The 24,754-nt window shown below is 47.2% G+C and overlaps 10 protein-coding genes and 1 non-coding gene across 11 annotated transcripts; 3 read left to right on the top strand and 8 right to left on the bottom strand.

The window, feature by feature from the left end:
• Positions 1 to 79: 79 nt before the first annotated feature.
• On the bottom strand, positions 80 to 180 carry V1513DRAFT_t63. The gene has a single exon. It is a non-coding gene; the product is annotated as a tRNA-Ser (tRNA).
• A 555-nt stretch (positions 181 to 735) lies between these two features.
• On the bottom strand, positions 736 to 2,531 carry V1513DRAFT_446223 (Acetamidase/Formamidase). Its single transcript, XM_066898234.1, has 4 exons — positions 2,289 to 2,531; positions 2,144 to 2,238; positions 1,901 to 2,053; positions 736 to 1,845 (listed from the first exon to the last, which is right to left on the bottom strand). Exons 1-4 carry the CDS (start codon positions 2,296 to 2,298, stop codon positions 856 to 858), a joined length of 1,248 nt encoding a protein of 415 aa, XP_066753155.1. The 5' UTR covers positions 2,299 to 2,531; the 3' UTR covers positions 736 to 855.
• Positions 2,532 to 2,737: 206 nt separating this feature from the next.
• Positions 2,738 to 4,841, top strand: V1513DRAFT_400953 (Acetamidase/Formamidase). The gene is made up of 3 exons (XM_066895495.1): positions 2,738 to 3,150; positions 3,236 to 3,483; positions 3,540 to 4,841. Exons 1-3 carry the CDS (start codon positions 3,141 to 3,143, stop codon positions 4,530 to 4,532), a joined length of 1,251 nt encoding a protein of 416 aa, XP_066753154.1. The 5' UTR covers positions 2,738 to 3,140; the 3' UTR covers positions 4,533 to 4,841.
• On the bottom strand, positions 4,706 to 9,452 carry V1513DRAFT_87910 (P-loop containing nucleoside triphosphate hydrolase protein). Its single transcript, XM_066900629.1, has 4 exons — positions 8,753 to 9,452; positions 8,047 to 8,701; positions 6,095 to 7,996; positions 4,706 to 6,043 (listed from the first exon to the last, which is right to left on the bottom strand). The coding sequence occupies exons 1-4, from the start codon at positions 9,337 to 9,339 to the stop codon at positions 4,880 to 4,882; spliced, it is 4,308 nt and encodes a 1,435-aa protein (XP_066753153.1). The 5' UTR covers positions 9,340 to 9,452; the 3' UTR covers positions 4,706 to 4,879.
• An 888-nt stretch (positions 9,453 to 10,340) lies between these two features.
• On the bottom strand, positions 10,341 to 13,479 carry V1513DRAFT_446216 (peptidase family M41-domain-containing protein). Its single transcript, XM_066898233.1, has 3 exons — positions 13,391 to 13,479; positions 12,737 to 13,148; positions 10,341 to 12,684 (listed from the first exon to the last, which is right to left on the bottom strand). The coding sequence occupies exons 2-3, from the start codon at positions 13,050 to 13,052 to the stop codon at positions 10,574 to 10,576; spliced, it is 2,427 nt and encodes an 808-aa protein (XP_066753152.1). The 5' UTR covers positions 13,053 to 13,148; positions 13,391 to 13,479; the 3' UTR covers positions 10,341 to 10,573.
• Positions 13,480 to 15,108: 1,629 nt separating this feature from the next.
• On the top strand, positions 15,109 to 16,619 carry V1513DRAFT_446214 (eukaryotic phosphomannomutase). The gene is made up of 4 exons (XM_066898232.1): positions 15,109 to 15,859; positions 15,919 to 15,981; positions 16,031 to 16,259; positions 16,321 to 16,619. Exons 1-4 carry the CDS (start codon positions 15,594 to 15,596, stop codon positions 16,423 to 16,425), a joined length of 663 nt encoding a protein of 220 aa, XP_066753151.1. The 5' UTR covers positions 15,109 to 15,593; the 3' UTR covers positions 16,426 to 16,619.
• V1513DRAFT_380533 (uncharacterized protein) lies at positions 16,603 to 17,295 on the bottom strand (the record flags this gene model as incomplete). Its single annotated transcript, XM_066895043.1, has 1 exon — positions 16,603 to 17,295. The coding sequence occupies one exon, from the start codon at positions 17,293 to 17,295 to the stop codon at positions 16,603 to 16,605; it is 693 nt and encodes a 230-aa protein (XP_066753150.1).
• Positions 17,296 to 17,417: 122 nt separating this feature from the next.
• Positions 17,418 to 18,333, top strand: V1513DRAFT_446205 (uncharacterized protein). The gene is made up of 4 exons (XM_066898231.1): positions 17,418 to 17,836; positions 17,883 to 17,932; positions 17,995 to 18,026; positions 18,074 to 18,333. Exons 1-4 carry the CDS (start codon positions 17,791 to 17,793, stop codon positions 18,198 to 18,200), a joined length of 255 nt encoding a protein of 84 aa, XP_066753149.1. The 5' UTR covers positions 17,418 to 17,790; the 3' UTR covers positions 18,201 to 18,333.
• Positions 18,075 to 19,242, bottom strand: V1513DRAFT_415839 (6,7-dimethyl-8-ribityllumazine synthase). The gene is made up of 2 exons (XM_066895824.1): positions 19,098 to 19,242; positions 18,075 to 19,000 (listed from the first exon to the last, which is right to left on the bottom strand). The coding sequence occupies exons 1-2, from the start codon at positions 19,141 to 19,143 to the stop codon at positions 18,453 to 18,455; spliced, it is 594 nt and encodes a 197-aa protein (XP_066753148.1). The 5' UTR covers positions 19,144 to 19,242; the 3' UTR covers positions 18,075 to 18,452.
• A 113-nt stretch (positions 19,243 to 19,355) lies between these two features.
• Positions 19,356 to 22,388, bottom strand: V1513DRAFT_446202 (uncharacterized protein). Its single transcript, XM_066898230.1, has one exon. The coding sequence runs from the start codon at positions 22,034 to 22,036 to the stop codon at positions 19,568 to 19,570; it is 2,469 nt and encodes an 822-aa protein (XP_066753147.1). The 5' UTR covers positions 22,037 to 22,388; the 3' UTR covers positions 19,356 to 19,567.
• Positions 22,389 to 22,998: 610 nt separating this feature from the next.
• On the bottom strand, positions 22,999 to 24,695 carry V1513DRAFT_446194 (calponin homology domain-containing protein). Its single transcript, XM_066898229.1, has 4 exons — positions 24,516 to 24,695; positions 24,132 to 24,390; positions 23,488 to 24,054; positions 22,999 to 23,437 (listed from the first exon to the last, which is right to left on the bottom strand). Exons 2-4 carry the CDS (start codon positions 24,276 to 24,278, stop codon positions 23,378 to 23,380), a joined length of 774 nt encoding a protein of 257 aa, XP_066753146.1. The 5' UTR covers positions 24,279 to 24,390; positions 24,516 to 24,695; the 3' UTR covers positions 22,999 to 23,377.
• Positions 24,696 to 24,754: the final 59 nt, after the last annotated feature.

The raw sequence follows: 24,754 nt of genomic DNA, 5'->3' as shown, positions 1-24,754 counted from the left end.
TATTGAAATATTTTAATTCACTGTAAATAAACCATTGCACAAAACTAATGCATTAGAAAAGATCAAATAAAAAAAATTTCGACAGGCGCAGGATTCGAACCTACGCGCGGGGACCGCATTTGATAACCATGAACCTTGTGCAATTCAAGTCAAACTCCTTAACCACTCGGACAGCCTGTCAACTTTATATACGGTAAAGTAACTCAAAACTGTTCACTTATAGTGTTAATGTGTTCGAACCCTTACCTGAGCATTTTGGAATACGAGTTTCAGGAATTAATTGAAGAAAGTTACCTGATTACTGGAAAGAGACAATTATTTGCAAAAAGTATCAATTAGGCGAGACATTGAATCAATGGATTGTGGCTGTGATGTGTCGCTCCTGCATACTTAGTCATCGTTCAAATGGGTTGAATGAATGATTTGGTCACAGACTTATTGGTATAGATATACAGAACATCCGCAATTTAGTGATTGCAAAAATCCACAGGGAAGATCACGCGAGGAAATGACAACTAGCACGATAACGCACGAACGCTGGCCGCGACGGTCATGCAGTCGTAACAACAACGATGCCACGCCATATTTCTCCTCCCTCCGTAAACACTCGTGCTCACTACTTTCTAACTCTGTCAATCATTCGTAGTGGTCGTCGCAAGAGCTTTCTGTTAGCTTGACTAAAAGTCAGTCCTAGCACACGCATGCTCATTACGAGTTGCGATCTGATTACTTTTAACTCCGATTTTTCATTGATTTCGATTATTCATTATCTCAGCAATTGCATTGTACATCCGATCGTCACAAAGGCAGAAACATTAAATCCACAATTCCAATATTACAACTTTCCCCTTCCGTTCACGCTCCAGAAGTAAATGCACAGTCAGAAGTGATGATTTTCTCAAAACCGCCTTCCTTAGGGAGACACTCGAACTCGAAGATATCGACCGGCACGCCGAGTGTCGTGCAAGCGTTTGGAATGTCGACGATGGCGGCAATGTGGCCCTGAACCGGGGCGCACGAAAGGAGAATGTAGAGTTGTTCTCCGGAGTATCCGAATTTCTTGAAATACTCAATGAACTGCAAGCAAGTCTGCTTGTACGCGACGTTGACGTCGAGGTAGTGCTGCTTGCCGGTCTCGTCGACTGAGAGACCCTCGAAAGTGAGATACCGCGATGGGCCGTAGTGGGGCTCGACAGGACCTGGGATGTACATCGGGTTCTTCATGCACATGTCCTTGACACCGTTCTTGATGATCTCGCACTTGATTGTGATGACACCCGCCATCTCGATAGCGCCGCAGAATGAGATTTCACCGTCACCCTGAGAGAAGTGGAGATCGCCAATCGATAGACCGGCGCCCTTGACGTATACAGGTAGATAAGACTTGGAGCCGCGGGACAAGTTCTTGATGTCGCAATTGCCGCCGTGCTCACGAGGTGGGATAGTACGAGCACCCTCCTTCGCGACCTTCGCAGCCGAGTCAGAATCCGCGGAACCGGCGTGGGTGAACTTCTCAAGCGGGAGGTTCGCAACGACACGGTCAGTCCCGATCGATGCGTGGTATCCGACGAGCTCCTTTTCGCGCTCGTTCCATGTATCGAGGAGCTCCTGCGAGGGCATGCAGCCCATGATACCAGGGTGAATCAAGCCGGGGAAACGGACACCAGGTATGTGGCGTGATGAGCAGAAGATGCCCTCGAAGTCCCAGATGGCCTTGGCAGCGTTGGGGAAGTGTGAATCGAGGAAGCCGCCACCGTTGTTCTTGTCGAAAATAGCGCAGTAGCCCCACGGCTGCTCAGGCAAGGGCTGGACGTCTTGGATTTCGACCACGAGCACATCTCCGGGCTGATAAATAATTAGTAATCTCCCAGCACGGACAATACGACCGGAGTTAGCTCACCTCAGCACCCTCAACCTCGATAGGACCGGAAAGGTAATGGATACGGCTCAGGTCACAGTACTTGATATCGTCGGCCGAGTCATTGTTGCCGATCTGGCCACCAGTCCAGTCAAGACACTCGACGTTGACAACCTCTCCAGGCTGAACTTTGCACTGAACCGCTGTTAATACCCTGAGTTAAAGCTTATGCATGCAACCGCTCGATTGACCGCAGCAACTCATCTAAACTTAAACAAAACATACTGAGAAGGGAATATCGGGATGCCATCTGTTATGGAGCTGGGGCTGCTCCCAGGCGGGCGTATTAAGGTCGACCTTGACAGCGGTGCGGATAGCTTCTGCAGAGTGCTGTTAGATAAGATAATGGCGCAAATTATACAATACATACGCTTCGGCATTTCTGATGAGAGCGATGCAATTGACGGGGAGATGATGAAAGATAATACAGTGCGTATTGGAGAAGAGGAAAGAAAACTATAGGACTTAAAGGCGGAGGCGGCGAGAACGAGCGGAGTGTGCGAAATCAGTAGGATTCAACAACGGTTCAGAGCCTGATCTGTTGAACCATTCATTGTGCGCTACTCGCCAGTCATGGGTTGGCTTTCGTGTGGAACTGGTTGGCGAGTTGACTTCCCGTATTCCGGCGACTCACTATCAGACTTTCGTTATCTGACGCCGTGCAATTGAATATCCCCTCATGCGGCGCCGATTGGCTGGGTTTGTAGAACTCCACAGTCCGGGTAAGTGGAATATTCAATTGGAGGGCGCTGAGAGATAACGCCAACTCCCACGTCCACACCAATCTGGAAATCACATCCTTGCTAGATAGTATTTCCGCGACGTGGTCGGCGACCAGTTGTTGCTGAATTTCCAGAGTAGTTGGGAACCACTCGCCTACTCTCCTCGTGATGCACTAGTTAGTATGAGCTTGTCATGACTGAGACTTATGCCTAGTGCAAAAGGTCAATTCAATTACATTCTCTTGACATTCGTCCCGGCTGAGTTTGCATTGACCCTGTGGCTTGCTAAGGCGGACGAACCGGCGGTAGCCCACTCCTCCGTGCCGGTTCAGCTCCCTGTCGCTCACGGTCCTCCAATGAATCACAATGCCGCCTCGGCCTCCACAATTCTCGTCGACCACTGCCATCAAAACCCGTGCGCTGTTAGTCCGCTCTGAATCTTTCCAGCTTTCCCCACTCTCCAACACACTATTTACTGATACTCTTCATCAGTCGTCGCAATGGGAAAAGGTGTGTAACTTCACTGACAATTGACGCTCCATCTGTAACATAAGAACCAGTTCATGTTGAGGTGCTGATTTAACACGTTCTGTAGAAGCCATTAGAACCGCAATTAAGATCGACTTCGACAAGAAGCCATGGGAGCAGGGAGGAATCCACAACCGATGGCACCCCGACATTCCTTTCGCGGCGACTGTCAAGCCCGGCGAGGTCTTCCACATTCAGTGCTTTGACTGGACCGGTGGTCAAGTCACAAACGACGACTCAGCTGATGACATTCGCAACCTCGACCTTAACGGCTGCCATTTTCTTTCTGGCCCTGTTGGTGTCGATGGTGCCGAAGTATGTGTTCGAATGTTTCAATCACGATCTTGGAGGTTTGGCTAATAATTGCGCAGCCCGGTGACGTCCTTGTCGTCGAGATTCAGGACATCCAGCCATTCCCAGACCAACCGTGGGGCTACACTGGTGTCCTTGACAAAGAAGCTGGCCCCAGTTTGCTCGACGCTTACTACCCCGAGGCGATCAAGGCCATCTGGGACTTTGAAGGTATCTTCGCTACTTCCCGTCACATTCCCCACGTCAAGTTCCCTGGCTTGATTCACCCCGGTATCTTGGGTACCATGCCATCTGCTGAGCTACTTGCCAAGTGGAACGTACGTGAGAAAGACATCCACGACCATCACGTCGAGATCCACTCGCCGCTCATGGTCGCCAGATTGCCTCAGGAGAAAGGTACCTACGCCGGCAACAGTATCGACCCGGAAAAGTTCGCCAAGGTGGCCAAGGAGGGCGCTCGCACTATCCCTCCCCGTGAGCATGGCGGTAACGCTGACATCAAGAATTTGTCTCGTGGTTCGAAGGCGTACCTCCCTGTATTTGTGAAGGGCGCAGGTCTTTCCGTCGGTGACCTTCACTTCTCCCAAGGTGACGGTGAAATTTCATTCTGCGGTGCAATCGAGATGGCCGGTGTCATCACCCTTAAGTGCTCCATTATCAAGAACGGCGTCAAGGAATTCGCCATGAACACCCCTATGTTCCTGCCCGGTCCGGTGGAGGCTCACTACGGCCCTTCGCGATATCTCACTTTCGAGGGTATTTCTGTGGACGAGAATGGCAAACAGCACTTCCTCGACGTGCACATCGCGTTTCGACAGGCATGTTTACAGCTTATCGAGTACTTCAAGCAATTTGGCTACTCAGGCGAGCAGATCTACCTTCTCCTCTCTTCCGCGCCGGTGCAGGCCCATATCGCGTCCATTGTCGATATCCCCAACTCGTGTACGACGATCGGTATTCCTGCCGATATCTTCGACTTTGATATCATGCCACGAGAGGGAAAGATTGAGCCTATGGATATGGGCTCGTGCGCGTATACCACCACAAAGTAAATGGATGTGTTTCGGTACTAATTGGAGTTTGGCTGTGTATGTGTATAGCAACAACTGTGGTCAGTGTACAGCAAAGTAAAAATTATGTTAATCCTCAAATAATCGTGCTCTGGATTCGAAGAGTTCAGTACCCTTGCAAGTTACAAAAATCCTTATTGTGAGATATACTAATGTACAGTTCAGCTGTTGTAACCCAATTTGGACACCATAAATCACCTTAGAATGAAATTATATTGGTCAAGTTAGAAATTACAGATCTGTACATAATTAAGAGGTATATGAAAGATAATCACAGATTATATAAAACAAGCAAAACATCCTAAGGTTCATCAAAGAGCATCGATCACTCACGACCATTCACCTCCACCGACTAAATTCGCCAAGTAACCCGTTTTATTCGTCATCAGATCCATAAATCCGCCTATCTCGACTATTCTCCCCGCATCCATCACCGCAATCCTGTCGGCACACTCCATCATTTCGCGGGAATGCGTGATCATCAGAACTGTCGGATGCCAGTCAGAGCTTTGCTTCTTCAGCGTCATGACAGTCTGACGGATATGTTCTGAGGTTGTAGGGTCGAGCGCAGATGTACACTCATCCAGGATCAAAATTGCTGGCTTTCGGATTAAAGCTCGCGCGATGGCAATTCGTTGGATTTGACCGCCGGAAAGTAGCGTTGTCGATCCACCCACCTGAGTGTTATATCCTTCACCTAATGACATAACAAACTGATGAATGCCCGCTAGTTCGCACGCCTTCTTCACGTCGTCGCGTGAAACCTCATCGTCTTTTAGTCCATATACCAAGTTCTCATAAATGTTACCGTCAAATAGGACAGAGTGTTGAGCGACGACGGCGATGTGTCTCCTTAAGAACTGTACATCAATATCCATGATGTCAAGGCCACCAATGCGCACGCTTCCATCCTTTGGAACCAGCATCCTCGTTACCAGGTTCGACAAAGTAGATTTGCCGCATCCGGATGCTCCTACAATTGCCAGTACTTGTCCACTACAAACTTCCAACGAGACGTCATCCAGCACCAGATATTGCCGACCGGGATATGAGTACTTGATGTGTTGAAACCGAATGCTACCTCTCATGGTGGCTATCCCAGGGCAATTACCTTGCCCAGAGGTTTCGGTCTGCGTCGTAGTACCGTCCATCATCGCCAAATCCAGAAGTCTGACACCACCTTTCTTCACTTTGTCAAAACTCGGCAAGAACTTAAGAGCCGAAGAAGTTACTCCGAACGAAATGGTCACTAAATTTGCAACCGTAAAGAATTGGATAACGGAATACGTCTTATTCGATATTAAGAACGCGCCGAAAAAGAACACGATAACAAGGACAACCGAATCACTGAGGCTGTTGAGACCAGAAGCAATGCCAATGTAAAATCCGCGTTTAAGACCCGTCGACCTAATAACACGTGAGGATTGATTGAATTTTTCCCGGAAATGGGACTCAAGTGTTAGCGCTTTCACCGTACGCACTTTCGTGATACACTACATCGTATGTTAACTCCCAAACTTCTCAACACTGTAATTAATTCACACCTCGTAAGCTATCTCTGTGTATTTATCACTCTCTGAAGTGTACAGAGTGGTCCACTTGTCGGAAATGTACGCATAAAACTTGGATGTCGCAATTGCCACAGGAGCAGTTGAAATCGCAACTAGCGTTAATTGCCAGCCAGCAACAAATGACCATAACACACCAACGCTAAAAGTCGCAAGGACGGAAACAAGAGTGCCAGAAAGCCGTCCGAGCAAGACACGGAGTTCATCCGCATCATTATTAATAACTTGAGAAAGAGCTGGTGCTGCTCGATGTTCTCTTTCAGAAGATATATCTTCTTCTGAATTGTCGCTAGCGAAAGAAGACGAGGCCGATGCCACATTGGATGGTACCGGCACCTCTATAAACCAGCTCCAGTCCCTCGTCAGAATCTTTCTAAATGCCAGGTTCTTCAGCCGATATACCCATCGATCGCCGGCGACCTCCAAGATGTGCGTGTGGCCAAACGTGGTAAGAGCATCAACGCAGGAAATACTAAGTACAATCAAGGGCCACTGTAGCGATTGCCCTTTTGATTGCGAGGCGCGTTGGTCCGGAAAAATTGTATATACTAAACGAGCAAACGTATATGAGAAGGCTGGCATCGCAGCGCCATTAACGACTGCCACAAGCAGCCCAACGAGGACTGCCCATTTTCGCCTCTGAGTTCTGAAAGCCAGAAGCAGAAAAGTAACGACACCCACCGATCCGTATATTGCTTTCTTTCGTGACTCTGATTTCGCTTTTTCGTCCGAGGGGATGTCCGTTAAGGCCACAACGGAATATTTCCGAACAGGAGCAATTGAAGCATCTATATTCGATGGAGAAGCTGGCTCCCTCCGAAGGTTTTCACGAGCCCTGTGCGAATTGTTTCCAGAAGTCATTACAATTTCTGAATTTACCATAGAGTCGTGAGTACGAATTTGTGTCCATCGACGTGCGACAGCGCTGAGGAGAATCGGGTTGTTACTATATCTTGTAGTAGCCGCATCAAAAAGGGACCATCGAGTGAGATTGAGATCAAGGTTCGAGCTATCCAAGTATGGCAAATCTGGACAGACATTGATTAACCCGGTGCGTCGTTCACGGCCAACTGTGTAACTAGGCGCAGGCTTTTCAATATCATTCACTCGTCGTTTCTGCACTCTAGATGTCAAATTATCATCATTTGTCTCATGTCGGATGTACTCAAGTGAGGATTCGATCAGTTGCATGAAAGCGCCATGTCCAGATTCAAGATCGCCTCGCAGTCCTTGCTCATCGACACAGCCATCTTTCATGACAATGACGTTGTCTTTGAGGTCGATCGTAGCCACGTCGTGAGTAATAATTATAGTCGTCCTTCCTTTTCTCCACTGCCTTATCGCATCGATAATGAGACCGCGAGCGATAATATCCAAGGCACTTGTGGCTTCATCTAATATCAATATCGGACTATCGCGTATAATGGCGCGAGCGAGAGCTATGCGCTGTCGTTGACCACCACTCAAGTCCCTGCCTCCTTCAGTCAAGAATGTATCTATGCCAGCAGGAAGGTCGTTGACGGTCTCTGTCAGCATTGCAAGCCTAACTGCTCTCTTGATATCCTCGTCGTCGACAAGCCACGGCGTATCAGACCCTAGTCGAATATTGTTGGCGATTGTATCGCGGAACAAGACGCTGTCTTGTTGCACGACAGTTACGGTATGCCGCAGCCAGTTGGACAGTAGGAACGAAACGTTAATGCCGTCTACCGACACGCTGCCTGCTTGAGGGGAGTAGAGATTGAGCAGCACCGCATGTAGCGTGGACTTTCCTGAACCGGATCCGCCAACAATGAATGTAAGTCCGTTCATGGGAATCCTCAAACTGACATTTTTGAGAATAACTTCGCGCGGTCGAGATGGATATGCAAATGTAACCTGTATACAATTAGACCACGAATGATTTGTAATGTATATGAGCATCTTACATCCTTGAACTCAATATCTCCATGGCATTCTTGCACGATCATGCCATATTGCTTCTTATTTGTATGTCTGAAGTCGTCAATAATAGCCCACAATGACTCCGCTGCGATCTTTGCCTTATTAATATCAGCCAATTTGACGCCAATATTCGATACGCAGTACGTCAAGGAATTGCAACACCAAAACACCGTCAACACGCTTCCTGAGGATATGCCACCGTTTCTCACAAGGTGCCCGCCGTACCAAAATGCTTGAAGAAAAAGCATGAGCACAAGTAACTTTAAGATCCCCTGCTGTACTGCATAGATGATTGAAATTTTATGGATTAGCTTGCTAGAACAGTGTGTATGTGCCGAGAACTTGGCTGCCTCTATGGACTGACCGTTAAATAACTTGACTGTCTGAAGCGATGAAATAGCCCAGTCGACAACGTTGACCGCGCGTGATGAAATTTGCTTCTCAAGCTGGGTATATCTTTCCTTGGGCATATTTGTGATTGTTTGAGCAATCATGATGGCCGGCAGAGTAGCAAGGATGACGATGGTAAGCTTCCAAGAGAAGTACATGGCAACGCATAGAGAAACCAGTCCTCTTGCAGTATAGAACATTGCATGACCAAAACTCAACGACGCTCCTTCCTGATATTCATCTAGGAATCTTACTTGTCAGTAATAACTCAGAATTAATGGGAAAAATAAAGTGGCTTACTTCTGGGTTTTGGTAACTAATGCGCCCGAACTATCCAATCCATCATACCAAGCAATATCCTTTGTCATCAGCGATTCTAGTAGCATGCCTCTGGCCATTTCAAGCTGGTTCTCCGCAACCCAAGTCCAGCTAAACAGCAGCAAGTTCCAGATCAATATAGATATGAGGCCCACAGAAAGCATGCCAACTAAGTATGGAGCGACTTTTGATGTAAGAGGATACGACTCTTTATGTCCAGAGGATTCGGCGACAACGTATGCCGAAATACAATTGAACACCTTTCCGATAAGAATCGAGGTCACAGACGGGTGGACGCCAGATATAACAGTCATTATGATGCCAAGCAATATGGGGACCGCATCTTTCCGGCGAACAAACCGGAATAGTGAAAGATATGATGGCCGAATATTTAAAAGCTGGTCGTCGATACTAGGGTAGAGCTTCTCATCAGAAGCAGCCGGCTTCTCCTCATCTGTAGCTGCAGAATCCAGCAGTGTATTGCAAGTCTTAATTGTATTCATATCATGGCCAGGATATTCGAGATCGGCCACAGATCTAACCTTGACTATTACTGACTTTTTGGCCATATTTGACAGAGCAGAGCCAGCACGAGGTGGTTGAACGACGCAACAGGAAGAGTTTCCAGGAATATTCAGAGATCAAGGAGGGCCAGGACATGCGAGGGTATATGATATACTGCGGCAGGCTCGAATAATGATGGCTGCTTACCTTGTTTGCAAGACCACTGTCAGCCTGCTTGCAGAAGCAACGACATATCGTGCGTCGCTTTGTGTCATTACACTCCGAATCGGGTCACTCATAACATATCGTAGCAGCCAAATCAGTAGCCAGGAACAGCAGGATCTGGGGCTGGTAGCTGGTATCGTGGTGGTGAGGTACCGTAAACAATACTACCGTGCCGACGGAACAATACTCACTACAGGGCTCGATACTGAGGGGCCACCGACACCCAGCAACAATTCTTCTTTTATTCTTATAGTATAAATTCCATGTGTAATTTAATATTGATTGTGAATCGATTGGTCTCGTGCGCTGTCCATTCATGATCAAATTGTTGTGGCCCCAGCCGTGGCCTATCCAGTTCCGTCAATTCTATGGAGATATCGGTAGAACTTGAACTTAAAATAAATTCAACCTTCTCCTTGAACATATGCATATCAGCAAGGTAGCCAAACGTAGCTGGAAAGTAAATTACGATTTTCAACTGTGGTGACCATTTATGTTGGAATTGATAGAGCATTGTCCCCTCCATTGAATTTCTCCAGCTATCTCTACCGGTGCTTAACAATGTATGCATCTAATGTTACTTAATATCAAACTGCGGTCGCCGCGTTCTACATGGTCTCCACATTTACATATAGCATACCTGTGGGGAATGAGTAGCAGTTTCCGATATTTTAGCTGCTCTTCGCAATCTGAAGACGACCATCTTCGATGCATCCAATTATCTGTCGTCCACGGCTTTCCGCTAAATCCACAACCATACGCATGGACTCATCTTTGTAACAACCTGGACAGCTGGAGCTTGCCCGCGAAAAATCTACGGTCCCACGAATCTGCGAAACAACTAGAGTGCAAAATTTCTCTTATGATTGGGATGGACTTCTTGCTCTTTCCTGCACACCCACAAACCTAGCAAGTTACTCTTCACAGTTGCGGATAAGCTAAAGCTTTGAACTCGGATGTCCCACCATAAATAACTGATTCTAAATTACAACAGAAATAAAACAAAGCATATGTACATATAACATGTCCAAATTCGATGGAGGAACAAACCAAAAGTACTGCCACATACGCACTCTACGTCGTTGGCGCAGGCTCTGGCCCAGGAGCGTCCGCAGGTGGCTGTGGCGGCGTGTCAGGTGATGTCTCTTTCTTTCCCGCAACATACTTTTCGAACGCAGCGTTTCTGTCTGGAAACGGGCGCTGGCCGAGTAATCGCTCAAGATCCTCACGATTAATGACTTCCTTGGACAGCAGTTCCTCAGCAATAAGCTGGATCTCGTTGCGCTTGGATTGAAGGAGTTCGACGCATCGAGTATGAGCCTCTGTCGCAATTCGACGGACTTCCTCGTCAATAATAGTAGCAGTCTCTTCGGAAAACGGCTTGTTGAAGGTCTGCTCGGATTGGTCGAAGTTAACGAGACCAACCTTTTGAGACATACCCCACTGCGTAACCATCATAGTCGCCATACGAGTAACCTTCTTCAAATCGTCTACCGCACCGGAAGTAATAGTAGGGAAATGTATCTCCTCCGAGACCCTACCACCAAGGGTCATAGTCATACGATCCATAAGTTGCTTCTCGGACATAAGCATATTGTCAGCCGGCGCATACTGAGCGTACCCAAGAGCACCTATACTTCTTGGGATAATTGAGACCTTCAACAACGGATCGGCCCACTCAAGATACCATCCACAGACAGCATGACCAGCCTCATGGTAAGCGACAGTTCGCTGGTCTTCCTTAGTGAGAACTCGCGACTTTTTCTCAATTCCGGCGATGACACGCTCGATGGCAGCTTCGAAATGAATCATCTCAACAGAGTTGGCTTGCTTACGGGCGGCGATAAGTGCAGCTTCGTTGCAGCAATTAGCAATATCGGCTCCGGAAAATCCCGCGGTCAAAGCCGAGAGCTTGCCGGAGAGGTTGTCGAGATCAAGAAATGTTTTGATCTTTGCAAGATGAACGAGGAAAATAGCTTTGCGTCCTTCAACATCGGGCAGGTCGATGTTGATATGTCTGTCGAATCGGCCTGGCCGCATGAGCGCCGAATCGAGAACGTCAGGTCTGTTGGTACCGGCGAGAACGACAACGTGATCCGAGGTTTGGAAACCATCCATTTCAACAAGCAACTGGTTGAGAGTAGCTTCACGCTCATCGTTTGCGCCCATTGACGACGTTCGACCTCGAGCCTTACCGATAGCATCAATTTCATCCACAAAGATGATGCAAGGAGACATCTTACGAGCGGTCTTGAAGAGATCACGAACACGGCTAGCGCCAATACCCACGAACATTTCAACGAACTCAGAACCAGACACTGAGAGGAAAGGAACACCGGCTTCACCAGCTGTGGCTTTAGCAAGTAGCGTCTTACCAGTCCCGGGAGGACCCGATAGGATTGCGCCACGAGGAATCTTGGCACCTAAGCGCTCGTACTTCGCGGGCTCCTTGAGGAACTTGACGAATTCCATAATTTCCTCCTTAGCTTCATCCATACCGGCGACGTCCTTGAACTTGATTTTGATGTCGGTTTCTTGATTGAACAGTCTAGCACGAGACTTGCCAACACCAAAGAGTCCACCACCCGGAGCTGAGGAGCCTGCCGCGCGACGATTCAGCCAGAAGAGAGCGCCTACGACGACAACGGTGGGTAGAAGTGCAAGAATTGTGTTCCAAGCCCCACCCTCATCGATGTAGGCCACGGGAATCCTCTCCGATGAAGGGATTTTAAGCTCTTTTTGCGCCTCTTCCAAGTTGCGCTCAAATGAATCGACAGATCCAATTGTAAAATACCAAGTCGAAGATGTGGCGAGAGAGTCTGCGTTGCTTTTCAAGGTAACACGGACGAGCTTGCGGTTAATGACTGTAAGTCGTTCAACGAACCCCTTGTCCAGAAGTGAGACTCGGAATTCTTGCCAGGTCAGCTCACGTCCAGCAGGACGGTCGAAAATGAATAGATACAACAAATATGTGGCCAGAAGCGCAATGATGATATGATTACCCTGCATTGGCGGAATATTAAATTCGATGCTGTCCTGGTTCTGACTCTTCTTGTTGCCTGAAGTTCCAAGGGAAGGCCCGTCTTCCTCTCCTTTTTTGCCCTTTTCCTTCTCATCTCGATCACGATCCCGCTTGGCCCTTTCCATGGCCTTCGCTAACTTTTCTCTAACTTGAGCAACATATTCTAATTTCTATTAGCAACAAAACAAAGATACCACAAAAATTGCCATCAATACCATCATCTGTAGGTTCCTCTGACTTTTTGTCTGAGCTAGGTCTTTTCTCGGCGTTATTATCCTCATCACTACCATCTCGCCCGGAACTGCTTGAATTCGGCTTGTGATTACCCGTGGCATACCCCCTAACAAGTATGCTCATCGCCGGCTGTCGCTGAAGCGGCAATAAAGGACCGCTTATTCCGAGGTTAACCTTATGACTGATAGATCCCACCACGAGCGGTCCGGGTGCACGCGACCCGAGCAATGGACTGCGAAGCTGACGGGTGCCAATGCTCGCAATCGAGCGGATGAGCGGGAGTGCTCTCCGCGTCATGGCTCCTTGCTATTCTTTTCGGTGTTATCTGATATGCTAGACGGGGTCGCGTCCGAAATTAAATGGTCCCAACTGGTAGCGAGATTGAGACTTGTCCTGTAGAAGCAAATTAGTAATCGTTACTGAACTAAGGCTCTACTGATGCACATCAGAAAAAGAAAGCAGTAGAGTCAATCCACATGGTGTATGATCAAAGATCGAAGACTATTATGACCACTGCCCTAGGCAGTGTTCGTCACAACCACTGCCATCCATTTACATCCGACATCCCAAGAAAATATTCTCTATTCGGCCCCCATCTGTAATCACCCATATCGCAAAATAGATCTCGCACTTACGTGTCGTCAATCTGCTCTCACAAAAAAGTGAAACTAAATTATCCCCGTCTGGCCGTCTAGAATAGCGAACCCAGAATGTACCGGAGCAAAGGGTTTTTGAGGGGAAGCAACCTTAACGGTGGCGTCGAGAGTAAACGGTAGGCAGCTCAACTGCTGAAGCAATATGAGAATTGCGTGGAGATATAAAGCTACGCGATGCATTTGTGGCCGTAAAGGCGGCAAATTTGAGTCCTTTCTCCCACTTCCTACTGCTGACAGCTTATTTGGAAGCTGACTAGACGACTTAAGAAAATCGCATAGCACCGTTTTGAGTTGAATAACAAATAAAGACTATTACCAGCTGCCTGTTGCTGCCAATAGTTTTATTGTAAAATGCAAATATATGCTGAATGGTCAGGCCTGTCTCTGTAATTTAATCGCCGGGCACGAACACCCAGTCCTCAACTTCCCAGGCTAATAATTAGTCATGGTGTGTAGATTTCCGGACCAAATGCCAAAGTAGCCAATGGTTTAAGTCATCTGTTTCTGTCCTCGTGGTCGTCACTATGCGTTAGGCATTCATACAGCTACAAGGTGTAAAGTATTGTCAGCTACAGCTACAAATTAGAGAATATATGCCCGCCCCCCTCGAATATATTGTCACAGCGGATCGTAGTAACACCTGCAGCCAATGTAATCCAACCACATTACGCATGCTAGATCGAACCACTGGGATACCTATGTCTTGCTGCCTTTATAATAACGTATTACAATGCGTCTAGTCCGAGTACGTAGTAAGTACTAATGCTTACCACCGCATTATTCGTCTATGCCAGGCGCATCAAGTCATTTTGTATCATGTTGGTCGTCTGAAGCTGCGTGAGGGGTTTTAATGGCCATTGGGTTCGGGTTCTACATCCGTGAGACCCATACACAACTTATGTGCATCGCCAGGTAATAAATGACCACGCTCTGTAAAAGTCGTTTGAGTATAAACTTCAAATTTTTTAAAGCAGGCGGCAACAATATATTTAGGCACATGTGGCCACGGATCACACGAAAGATTACCAAGATGATTATATCCTGATTAGAATTATCTGATCTCAGAGTCCATTGATTACGCACGTTCAAGATCTGGGTTGTTCTGAAGGTATTTTGTTCCGGATTTGTCAATCAGATGCAAACACATATGTAAACTCGTTTACTTGCATCGTAGCGGCAAGCACTAATAGAATCCCTAGTCGGCTGCTAATAGCTCCTTACTCTGTTTTCTTTTGTTAGCTACACCTCATATGAAGTGTTCATTACCTTCGCTCGCAATGGAGATATCACCGCGCGATAGTGACTGTCAATATTTCAAGTACTAATCGCCAGGAAGAAATCGTAAAACCACTGTCTTTAATGACTTTAGTGGCTCTGCGACCTATTCTCATCACAATCTCGTTGGTGATCTAATAATAACAGATACAAAGCATTAAACATATTGCAATTAGTGAATGATATGCCATAGATGAAATAACGGTGAAATGTGAAAGACATGCAGTAGCTGCGCTGAATCTGACAAAAAACACACGGTTCTGTGCCCTAACCCAAGTTCCAGTTTAAGCCCAGACGAATGAAGCCTGAAAGTTTAGCACTAAGCTCCTTTTGGCAGCTGCGTCCACTTCTGCCTCGGCTGCATATTTGCTGCATCGCTTGTCGAGTGTGCCTTGCTGCCCCTGGATCATTGCTGCGTTGGCCATTGGCTTCCTTGCATTCGGACTCTACTGCAATCCAATCTCCACGTCTTACATTGTCATATCTCATATACTTTTCTAGTGGGTTCCGTTATTTACGTAATTCATAATGTCAGACATTCTTCCTCTTGACCAGCGCGAGATCAAGGACACCATCGTTCTATTCGATGTCGACGGGACTCTTACTCCCGCTCGTTTAGTACGTATTCCGGTTTATTCTAAGATGTCTTGTTTAAATAGGTGGACAATTGAGAAGACACCAGCATCTGCATTTGTCGAGTGAATTGTGTCATTATGGATGTTCTATCCTACGGTTGGTGCCGCATACGGATCTATTGGATATGGGCACATTGTATCGGTTAACTGATACGAGTATATCTTGGATACGATCATTACCATCTATACTCGCGTCTTCTCTGATCCACCTCGACGCTCGTCGTCCGTTACCAATCAGCTATTAACTTGCTTCGCAGACTGTTTCCCCGGAGATGCTCACCCTCCTCAGCGAACTCCGCAAGAAGGTCGTTATCGGCTTCGTCGGCGGGAGTGATCTTGTTAAACAGCAGGAGCAGCTCGGTGAGGACGTCATCCACAACTTTGACTTTTGCTTCTCCGAGAACGGCTTGACCGCCTACCGTCTCGGCGAGAAGCTGGCATCTCAGAGCTTCATCAATTGGATCGGTGAGGACAAGTACCGAACTCTCGTCAAGTGGATCCTGAAATACCTGGCTGACCTTGACCTACCCGTCGTCCGGTATGTTACAGACTAATATACACGTTGGTGAGGTCTGCTCTAATAAATGACTTTTATAGTGGTACTTTCATTGAGTTCCGAAACGGCATGATCAACGTTTCCCCTATTGGTCGTAACGCCTCGTACGTCCTTTCTCAACCTAGTACAATGATATCATCTAACAAATTATAGAACCCAGGAGCGTCTCGACTACCAGGAATTCGATATTGAGCACAAAATCCGGGAGAAGATGGTCGCTGCCCTAAAGGAGACCTTCCCGGGCTACGGCCTCACATACTCCATTGGAGGTCAGATCTCTTTTGACGTCTTTCCCACCGGCTGGGACAAGACCTACTGCTTGCAGCATGTAGAGAAGGAGGGTTTCAAGACCATACATTTCTTTGGCGACAAGTTTTTTGAAGTGCGTGCATAGTATTTTGAATATATACTTTTAAACGCAAAGTGTGCTAATAATTCTATAGGGAGGTAACGATTATGAGATTTACACTGACCCGCGAACTATCGGCCATGCAGTCAACAGCCCAGAAGATACTGTGCGCATCCTGAAGGAGATCTTTTTCTCGTAAATTATAAGAGTGTACATTGTTTCGTTATACACGCTTTGTTTGGTGTCACAATAGAAAGGTTAGCAGATGTTATACTGGTTGCATTGCTCAGCAGCACCCTTCATGAATTGAAACCATAATAACTACCATATGAACTCTCGACTAAAATACAGCAAGCAATATACAACCCAAATAAATCTAAGTAAGCAGTCGAATATACGCCAACACCAACGCAAAGGTACCTGTACAAACGCCAATCAACCACTGCATGACCTGGAACTTCACAGCCTCTAACTGTGTCTTTACATTCGCAAGTTCCGAATCAATTCGCGTGTCCGTCTCTTTAATCTTGAGCTCGTGCACCGCAGCCTCCTCGCGTATCCTGCCCTTTTCCAAATTGAGGTCCAGCCGGACGTTGGCCTGAGTTTTTGCGATTTCTTCTTTGAGCTGGGTCTTCATTTTGTCCATGTTAGCCATTATGCGCTCGTGCTCGTTTTTGACTTGCGCAGAGTCCGTCTTGTCGAGTGTCAAAAGTTCTGACCGGAGCTTGGTGAAATCAACTTTTTGCTGGTAAGCCTGTCTGGATAATAGCTCCTTGCGGACCAAAGTAGCTGACAGCGAGTCCACTGACTCCGTAATGACCTCGTCCAAAGCTTTCAACACAGCTTCGGATTGATTATGCTCAAATCCTGCGGATTCGAGCTTTTGCACAAATTTGAGGGTGTCAAAGTGATAATCGAACTGTGGCGACGACGACGCGAATCCGCGCCTGTGAGTCGCTGACGGCTTCTCTGTGCGAGCGCAGAAAGTTGAAGAAACCAATGAACTGTATGGAATCAGGACACGCCTTATTAGGGATAGTGGGGATCGAGGAACTGGTGATATGCTCATAATGTTGGGGAATGAGATATGGCCGGCTCGCAAGTACAATCACCTCAAATTAGCTCGCGTGGACTTGTTCTTATAATGCGTCTGGTATATCAGCTTGATCTGATCCGGAAATCAAATCGCACATAGATGCTTGGCGTAAGTATAGCCTCTTGTCGATTATTTATTCTAGTTGTCAATTAAATGGACCTGTTGTTGATACTGTTAGAGGTGGTACTCAGTTTCAACGAAATGTGAGTTGGGAGTTCTGGCCGGAAGGACTCGCTCGGTGAGCGGTTTACCCCGGCTCCCTAAGAGAAATCACCATTGATCGGATCCCCACTCCGGACTCTGCCATTTGGTCGGCTTATTGACCGTTTGAGATCACTCCTATTATTGAATATTAGTAGGCTTTTTACTAGAAGCAACTATATATTCCGAGATATCCACGCAAGTGGATGTGGTTAGTTCGCTGGTTAATAAGCACCGGATACGCCATTATACAATCACACGGCTACTATGGTAGTAAAAAGAGTGGGACGACTCACGGGGCTACAGAGAGATGGTATTTACTACTTAGTACTTAATTGAACTAGACTAACAGAAAGAAGTGCTGAGTCTGTACCGCTCATGTCTGCGCGCTATTAGGAAGAAGCCACCAGTACGGAAATCTTTGCTTGACTTTAGCGACGTATTTGTCGATACTGACTACAGTGCACACAGGAATCAAAGCGTAACTTCCTTATTTTTGCAAGGTATGTGATGCCAATGTCATTTATGGCGCCAGCTAAGGGGAATTCAGACGACAATTTGAACAGCATATAGACATTTCGAAATCCGACTTCACAACAATCGAGTATTTGCTTCGTAAAGGCCATCATCAGCTAGAAACATACTCCAATGACGGAGTCCGCAACATTGCCGTGTAATCGTCTATTCCTACAGTAGACTGTCATTGCATTGGAGAAGGGATATAAGTCGCACAGACTTTGTACATGTATCATACTTTGAAAATTGAAACATCAGTATATAATCTGTAATAATACTACTCCTATTCAACAGTATTATGCTATGCCCATACTCAGTAGCACAAACTATATTAGAATATTCTTCATCCACCAGTGATCTACCCAACTTTTATTTTTCTTTCAAGATACCACAATGCGTCAGCCACTGACCACTTAAATCTTTCCTTGATTCCACAACCGGCTCTTGGCACCCATCTCAACCGCCGCTTCGCCCCAATCCAATCCATGATTATGTCCACCCTCGGTCACACCCGCTCGCGCCAGAGCCTGCGCATCCGTCATGCAGGCGAGCACACCGAAAATGACGGGGATACCTAGATCCAACTGGATTTTCATCAACGAGGTCGACACCGCCTCGCAGATATATTCAAAGTGCATCGTCTCGCCCTTGATCAGGCACCCGATCGCAATGATTGCGTCAAACGGTTTTGTCCCAACATTTGGCTGTGTATCGAGCGTGTCGCCGGCGAGCAGGTCCAGTGCTGCCGCGCCGGATGTGGCGGCCGATGACTGGATTTGGGAGGCTGCGTAGAGTCGTGAGACGGCGAAGGGAAGCTCGTAGGAGCCTGGTACGGCTTCGATTGTGATGTTCTCTTCCTTTACTCCAAGGGCGAGCATGCGTTCCTTCGCTCCAGCAACAAGGGGGCTGATGACAGTCGTGTTCCAGCGAGCGTGGACAATGCCGATGCGGAGATCGCTGCCTAGGATATGTTAACACGACCTTCGTTCTTCATTGCTGCAGCTCTACCAAAGTAGAGGGTCGGCATCTTAGAATGTTCAATGAAGAGGTTGGGGTACCAGAAATAGTAGGCTCAATATGCCCAGGTCCTTTGATAGATGCCATTGTATTTTTGCAGTACAATTGCTACGCTGAGTTGTGTAAAAAAGAAGCGTCGATTATATTTTAGTATTTGATGTGAGAATGAATACCATTCAATTCCCAGTCGGGCTTACTTTCTACAAATCAAGCCGCACAGACCGTGGATGACTTACGGCCGAGAACACGACATCAGTATTGAAGTAATCGCAACTGTCGTCGAGTCCACAATTATTTAAGCACACACGTTATATTACTAAAGATTCGGAATATGTCAAAATCCTCTGAATACATCCAATCACACTCTAACAAATCACGAAATATGCAACCCAATACAAAAACCAAATTACCAAGATGCACTTTTCTCATCAGTTTCCGTGATCTAGTTAATACCACAAATGCGACAAGTGAAGACAAATTAGACAATAATTCAACAAAAACCTTTCGCTGTTTATATTGCCACTTCACTCTCCGCCGCTGTCTCGCTCGTAGACGCAGCAACCGACGACGACACATTCACACTCCGCCGAAGCTTCCAAGCCTTCCGAAGAGTAGACTTCTGCTTGCGAAGACGCTCCCATTCTCTTGACTCGTTATCCTCAGCACCGCCATAGTACGGCTCGTCCTGCGCATCACCACCCTGGGCAGCAGAAGCAGATGACAGTGGTGTTAGTATAGGAAGCGCCGGTGCCAGCTCCTTATTATTATCTACAATACGAACGGTGTTTGCCCCCTCAACTGTACCTCCCAGTCGGTGAGTGATACCCGGCTGTTCTTGAGGACGTGGCGGATAATCTTGACTAGAACGAGAATCAGGAACAGATGGCGCACCCATTTCGTATTGATAATTTAAATTCGTGAGTGAATGCTGCGTTGATAGCGTTCTGTACCGCGGGGGATTAGCTGCGCTACTCAACAACGGAGCTGGCGCTTGACCCTGAAGATTACCCGGGGGCGCTGCAACTGTAGGAGAGTATGTGCTTGCGCGGACACTGTTCGCCGGTGAAGGAATGCGCCGTGGAGCATCATGTACTGGGGAAGAAAGTTGTGGGCTACCTTGCATCATTTGCTGCATCATCTGCATCTGCAGTCCAAGGAATTTCTGCATCTGCATCTGCAAATCCGGCGAGATTCCTGAATTGTCGGGTGGTTGCATTGACGGTTGCATTTGCGGTTGCATTGACGGTTGTATTTGCGGTTGCATTGACGGTTGCATTGACGGTTGCACGGGCGGCTGCATGGGTAACAGCTGAGGCGAAGGCGGATACATGTATGGAGCTGGAGGCTGCGGGGAGTGTAACATGGATCCCCGCTGAAATGGAGAAACTGGCCGAATATCGTACGGACTGCCAGTCTGCATATGCATGTTGAGCATACTGCGACGATGGAGTTTTGCTTCTTCTTCACGTGCAATTTCGTGGATTAAACCTCGAGGCGTCGGCATCTGATGTTGATGAGGGTCGAACATTAGATCGAGCATTTGTTCCGGAAGGGTCAGGCCTCGTGGATATGAAACTGGGGGAGGAGCAGGTGGGAAACTCTGAACTTGCATTTGACTAGGATAGATCGAAGCAGGCTTTAAAGACATTGGACGTGAGGCGATGGAGGGTGGAGTACCGCGGTGCCGACCAGGTAATCCGTGTGCATGTAGAATGGCCAGCGGAATCTCATCATCTTCGTCCTCAGGAAGCAGCAGTGATAAGCGGGACATAGAGCGTGAACCAGGCACGGGCGGCGGAGGAGGCGGTGGCGCCGAATTACCAGTAATCTTCCGCATTTGCTGTCGATAGACCGCCAAATTCGCTTCCTGTCGGTGCTTCAACTCGAGGGCCTCCTGCAGCATCTCTGAATCCGAATCCGATTTGAAAAACCCCTCATTATCTGACTCGCTGTTTTCGTCCTTGTCGTCATCGTTTAGATCTGGCGACTCTGCCTGCATACGTCGATATTTCTCAAATTCGGGAACTGTCATCACTCGTTTTTCTCTAGTCAGCAACCCTGGGGCAGGTGCGGGAACATACTCTGACTTTTGTAAATACGAGACGACTTCGGGCGGCAACTGCACTTTAGCGTCTTCTGGGCTACCGGGCACGCCAGTAGCCGTCGACGCCTCTACAGTACCCCGTCTCTTTAACTCTTCCGCGCCTTTTCTCATCAGCTCTGCTTCGCTTCTGCGATTCCGTTCGGCAAAGGATTCGTCCGATTCCTCTCTGTCGTCATCACTCAGATTCAACGTACTAAAGCGCCGTTCCAATTGTTCAGGCGATTTCTGTAGCATTTTGTCTAACGAATGCGAACTCGAAGACGTCTCCAACCGTCCGGCGCTACCGTTCCCGTAATAGTATCCCATAGAATCATTTCGGGAATGCTTTGCACGCAACGACAGGAGCTCGTCGTCCGACTGTGCGACTTGTAATCCGGAGCCTGAACCAAAATATCCGCCGTTAGATGGCGACATTCGCTCCTGCCAAGATAATTCCTGACGAGAACTGCTGCGCGTCGTGACGAAGGCCGCGGCTGAGGGTGCAGAGAGCGTTTGAGACGAGAACACACTGACTTGGTGCTCGTCCGGAGCTGCTGCAGGCTTCATGTAGCCCGGCCCCGGCATAGGCGGCTCGAAGACCACTTGGTCGAAGAAATTCGGGTTGTTTTCCTGTGCGATTGACATTGGGGGTGGTGTACGAGGTCCGGAAGAGGATGGGACAGTCGAAGTTGACCCACGTACGGAAGCAGGCGCGTAGTGCGACGGACCGCCGTATGAAGTGGAATCACTAGGTCTCCGATTATGCGTCGGATGTGGGTGCAAAAGATCTCGGGAATAAGGCGGTGTCGCAGCCGTCGTGGCAGATAGATGGTAAGGCTCTTTGGGATCGTCTACCGAATTGTGTTTTCGCGGGAGTATTGGCAGCTTGAGGGGCATGCCTGACGTATCTGATGTCTGATGAGAGATGGTTAAGAACGGTCACAAATATCTGACATGTAAGTCTGGCAGCGTGGTAAGGAAGATGTGCATCGCCCCGGTGGTTGACCCCCATTGCTGAGACAAAAATAAACGTAAACAGTACTCTCTCGTTGGGGCAGGGCATTGCGGCATAGTCTTCCAGTTTACAGGTCAAGAATAGAAGTACATACCTAAGCCAATATCTAGTTCTCTAGAGATCACCAACAAACTGAGAGATAGGTACGTGATCCGCAATATCGATGGCGAGCGTTGAAAAATTACTTCGAGGTAGTAGTAGTAGCAGCAGTAGTGTACAATTGTGGTGCGTACGCCCAGAACGGGTTGTCTTCGGCTTCAAGCACAGCCAAAACTTGAACCCAAGTGCAGCAAATCGGCGAAACCGGGTTGTTTTTCCAAATTTGTCACGCTTTATACATGCTTCAAATTAATGGGTCTCGATTACATAAGATGTTATGTTACAACTCAGCAGTTACAGTGGGAATTGCTGCATCTTGTAGGGAAAACAAGAATAAATCGAAAATGATGAGTTCGACAAGTACCCGGTCGGTTTTTACATTCAAAGTCACTCGTCTTGCCAAAATATAGAAGCCAAAACCCACATGTTTTCTTGTAATATTGTGAGACTCATTATGTAATTAATAAATAATGTATTTCGAACATCCGGCTAATGTGTGAGAGAAATTAGCGTGTGCTAAATTTGAGATCAACTTAAAAGGTACGAACGACGCTTGCCACTTTTTTGCACAACTGAGTTACCTCCAACAAATCGGCCCTAACAGCGTATTGAACCCTCCAGCATACCGATCGTGCTTTTACTATATAAATATAAAAAAATGACTTTTCATATTCGTTTATCATAGAACAGACTATATCGACTGGCATATAAATCTCGTGTTTTGTGGTCATAATTCACGCAGACATGCATGTGAACCAACTTGTCCTATATTTGGACGTGCGGCTCAAGTTAAAGCTGCATGGTCCAAACTCTCTGGTATAACTGGCATAACTGTCATACCGTTGCCTGTATAAAAGTGAGATGTAAACATTGCGAACGCGCGAACTTTTGACGCGTCAAAGGACGTCACTGCTAATCCACACTATTATTGGCTTGCTACCGTCAACATTTTTTTGCTTGTCTTCCATATCGTTTATGTGACTCTCCCAATATATCTACTGTATATGCTCCGGAATAATACTAAAATATAGAAATAAACAAATCAAAAATCCCATAATAAATTACAATAAAATATTGACAATGAAATAAATCTTTCACGCGTGTGAACGCCGGCGTATTCGAATTCAAAACGTCTCCTCGTCATCTGGGACGCCGTCGGCCTGGTCTGGTATCTCAAAACCGTCCTACAACCGATTAGCACAAAACTTTCGTACTGTAGTCATCAGAATCTTACCTCAGTGGTGTATAAAATATCCTGAACCTGCTTAATCAACAAATCCTTCTCTGCATTAATCTGCTGTCCAGACTCCGCAAGAGCAGCATCTTCGTCCGCGACAGCCTGCACCAAAATCTCAATTTCCCGCAACTTGTTGAAATAGAAATCCCGTTCGCGCTCTAGCCCTTCCGCCTGTTCCTTCAACGCCACGCTTTCCGCTTGCAGCTGCGCAATCTGCACACCCATCGAAGGCGTTCTATTTCTTGGAACAACTCCGGTGGCAGGCGTGGTGCTGGAACTCACCTTACGACTCGAGACCACTGGTGCCGCGCGCGGCGCAGGTGGGGCAGTCGCAGTAGAAGAGGTAATGCCCGGTCCTTTGCGCCTTGCGATGGGGTCATAGTCGCCGCCTGGGTAGTACTGGTCCCAGAATCTCTTGACCCATTGCAAGAATTCGAGATTATCTTGGAACTTGCATTTTGTCAGCCGCTCCACAGGGATAGTTTTATCGATCTTGTGGTGAAGGAAGACTGCTTGCAGGACTTTGAAGTTACCGATGTATTGGTATTCAGAGTTCACGTTAAACTGTGTGCCATTAAATTAACCCTGCCGAAACGCAATATTCACACATCTGGAAAATCCGCAAATTATCAAGAACGTACCTTGACTTTAGCCATGGGCACGTCGCCAAAGATACTGTCAAAAATCTGGCACAGCGGGGCACCGGTGCCGCATTGCTCGACTCTTGTGAGGTTGAGCTGCAAAAGGTCGTTCATCCACGATATTAGTTCCTGTCTAGATTCGCCCATGCTGAATGGTAGTAAAATAATTTGTCGGTGCCGTAAACGGTGATAGGAATCTGTCGGCTTGCTGTTAATGAAGCGGACGCCACAAAAATATGTTGACAATAAAAGCAAGAATCTGACATAACTATCGTTAGTAATAGCGTCGGGCATATATATATACATATATTAGAGCATCTACATCGTGACGAAGATTCGTGTCGCGCGGCATTCTTCCCTCGTCATCCACCTCAAAGTGCATACCTTACTTTATGTCCCAAATAAAATTCAAATAAATGTTCGAATAACGATCGAGCCCGAGAGGTTCGTTATGCGTTGCGGCGTTGACAAGTACAATAAATATAACTAAACGCTACTCTCGTGTTATTGTTTATCTTCCGCAAGGGAGGGATGAACCAATTCTTAAGCACGCACGATTCGCAGTTACATTGGGTCCTTATGTCATCCACTCGGTCACGTGCTCAAAACCATGCTGTGTTTTG

This window comes from Lipomyces chichibuensis (genome assembly GCF_038497645.1).
Source record: "Lipomyces chichibuensis strain CBS 12929 unplaced genomic scaffold V1513scaffold_19, whole genome shotgun sequence".
In the NCBI taxonomy this organism is placed as follows: domain Eukaryota; kingdom Fungi; phylum Ascomycota; class Lipomycetes; order Lipomycetales; family Lipomycetaceae; genus Lipomyces; species Lipomyces chichibuensis.
This window is presented reverse-complemented; position numbering and strand designations above follow the sequence as displayed.

Excerpts from the sequence above, each read along its gene's own strand:
- V1513DRAFT_446205 (XM_066898231.1), top strand. The coding sequence starts at position 17,791 with ATGGTAGTAAAAAGAGTGGGACGACTCACGGGGCTACAGAGAGATG. Across the intron at positions 17,837-17,882 it reads CACGGGGCTACAGAGAGATG|TGCTGAGTCTGTACCGCTCA; the intron begins GTATTTACTACT and ends AACAGAAAGAAG. Across the intron at positions 18,027-18,073 it reads AACTTCCTTATTTTTGCAAG|ACGACAATTTGAACAGCATA; the intron begins GTATGTGATGCC and ends AGGGGAATTCAG.
- V1513DRAFT_446202 (XM_066898230.1), bottom strand. The coding sequence starts at position 22,036 with ATGCCCCTCAAGCTGCCAATACTCCCGCGAAAACACAATTCGGTAGAC.
- V1513DRAFT_415839 (XM_066895824.1), bottom strand. The coding sequence starts at position 19,143 with ATGGCATCTATCAAAGGACCTGGGCATATTGAGCCTACTATTTCTG. Across the intron at positions 19,001-19,097 it reads TATTGAGCCTACTATTTCTG|GCAGCGATCTCCGCATCGGC; the intron begins GTACCCCAACCT and ends AACATATCCTAG.
- V1513DRAFT_400953 (XM_066895495.1), top strand. Across the intron at positions 3,484-3,539 it reads TTGGTGTCGATGGTGCCGAA|CCCGGTGACGTCCTTGTCGT; the intron begins GTATGTGTTCGA and ends ATAATTGCGCAG.
- V1513DRAFT_446216 (XM_066898233.1), bottom strand. The coding sequence starts at position 13,052 with ATGACGCGGAGAGCACTCCCGCTCATCCGCTCGATTGCGAGCATTGGC. Across the intron at positions 12,685-12,736 it reads AGAGGAACCTACAGATGATG|AATATGTTGCTCAAGTTAGA; the intron begins GTATTGATGGCA and ends AATAGAAATTAG.
- V1513DRAFT_87910 (XM_066900629.1), bottom strand. The coding sequence starts at position 9,339 with ATGGCCAAAAAGTCAGTAATAGTCAAGGTTAGATCTGTGGCCGATCTC. Across the intron at positions 8,702-8,752 it reads TTAGTTACCAAAACCCAGAA|ATTCCTAGATGAATATCAGG; the intron begins GTAAGCCACTTT and ends CTGACAAGTAAG. Across the intron at positions 7,997-8,046 it reads GAGATATTGAGTTCAAGGAT|GTTACATTTGCATATCCATC; the intron begins GTAAGATGCTCA and ends AATTGTATACAG.
- V1513DRAFT_446223 (XM_066898234.1), bottom strand. Across the intron at positions 2,054-2,143 it reads ATCCCGATATTCCCTTCTCA|TGCAAAGTTCAGCCTGGAGA; the intron begins GTATGTTTTGTT and ends ACAGCGGTTCAG. Across the intron at positions 1,846-1,900 it reads TCGAGGTTGAGGGTGCTGAG|CCCGGAGATGTGCTCGTGGT; the intron begins GTGAGCTAACTC and ends ATTATTTATCAG.
- V1513DRAFT_446214 (XM_066898232.1), top strand. The coding sequence starts at position 15,594 with ATGCTCACCCTCCTCAGCGAACTCCGCAAGAAGGTCGTTATCGGCTTC. Across the intron at positions 15,860-15,918 it reads CTTGACCTACCCGTCGTCCG|TGGTACTTTCATTGAGTTCC; the intron begins GTATGTTACAGA and ends TGACTTTTATAG. Across the intron at positions 16,260-16,320 it reads TTGGCGACAAGTTTTTTGAA|GGAGGTAACGATTATGAGAT; the intron begins GTGCGTGCATAG and ends ATAATTCTATAG.
- V1513DRAFT_446194 (XM_066898229.1), bottom strand. The coding sequence starts at position 24,278 with ATGGGCGAATCTAGACAGGAACTAATATCGTGGATGAACGACCTTTTG. Across the intron at positions 24,055-24,131 it reads TGCCCATGGCTAAAGTCAAG|TTTAACGTGAACTCTGAATA; the intron begins GTACGTTCTTGA and ends AATGGCACACAG. Across the intron at positions 23,438-23,487 it reads ATATTTTATACACCACTGAG|GACGGTTTTGAGATACCAGA; the intron begins GTAAGATTCTGA and ends AATCGGTTGTAG.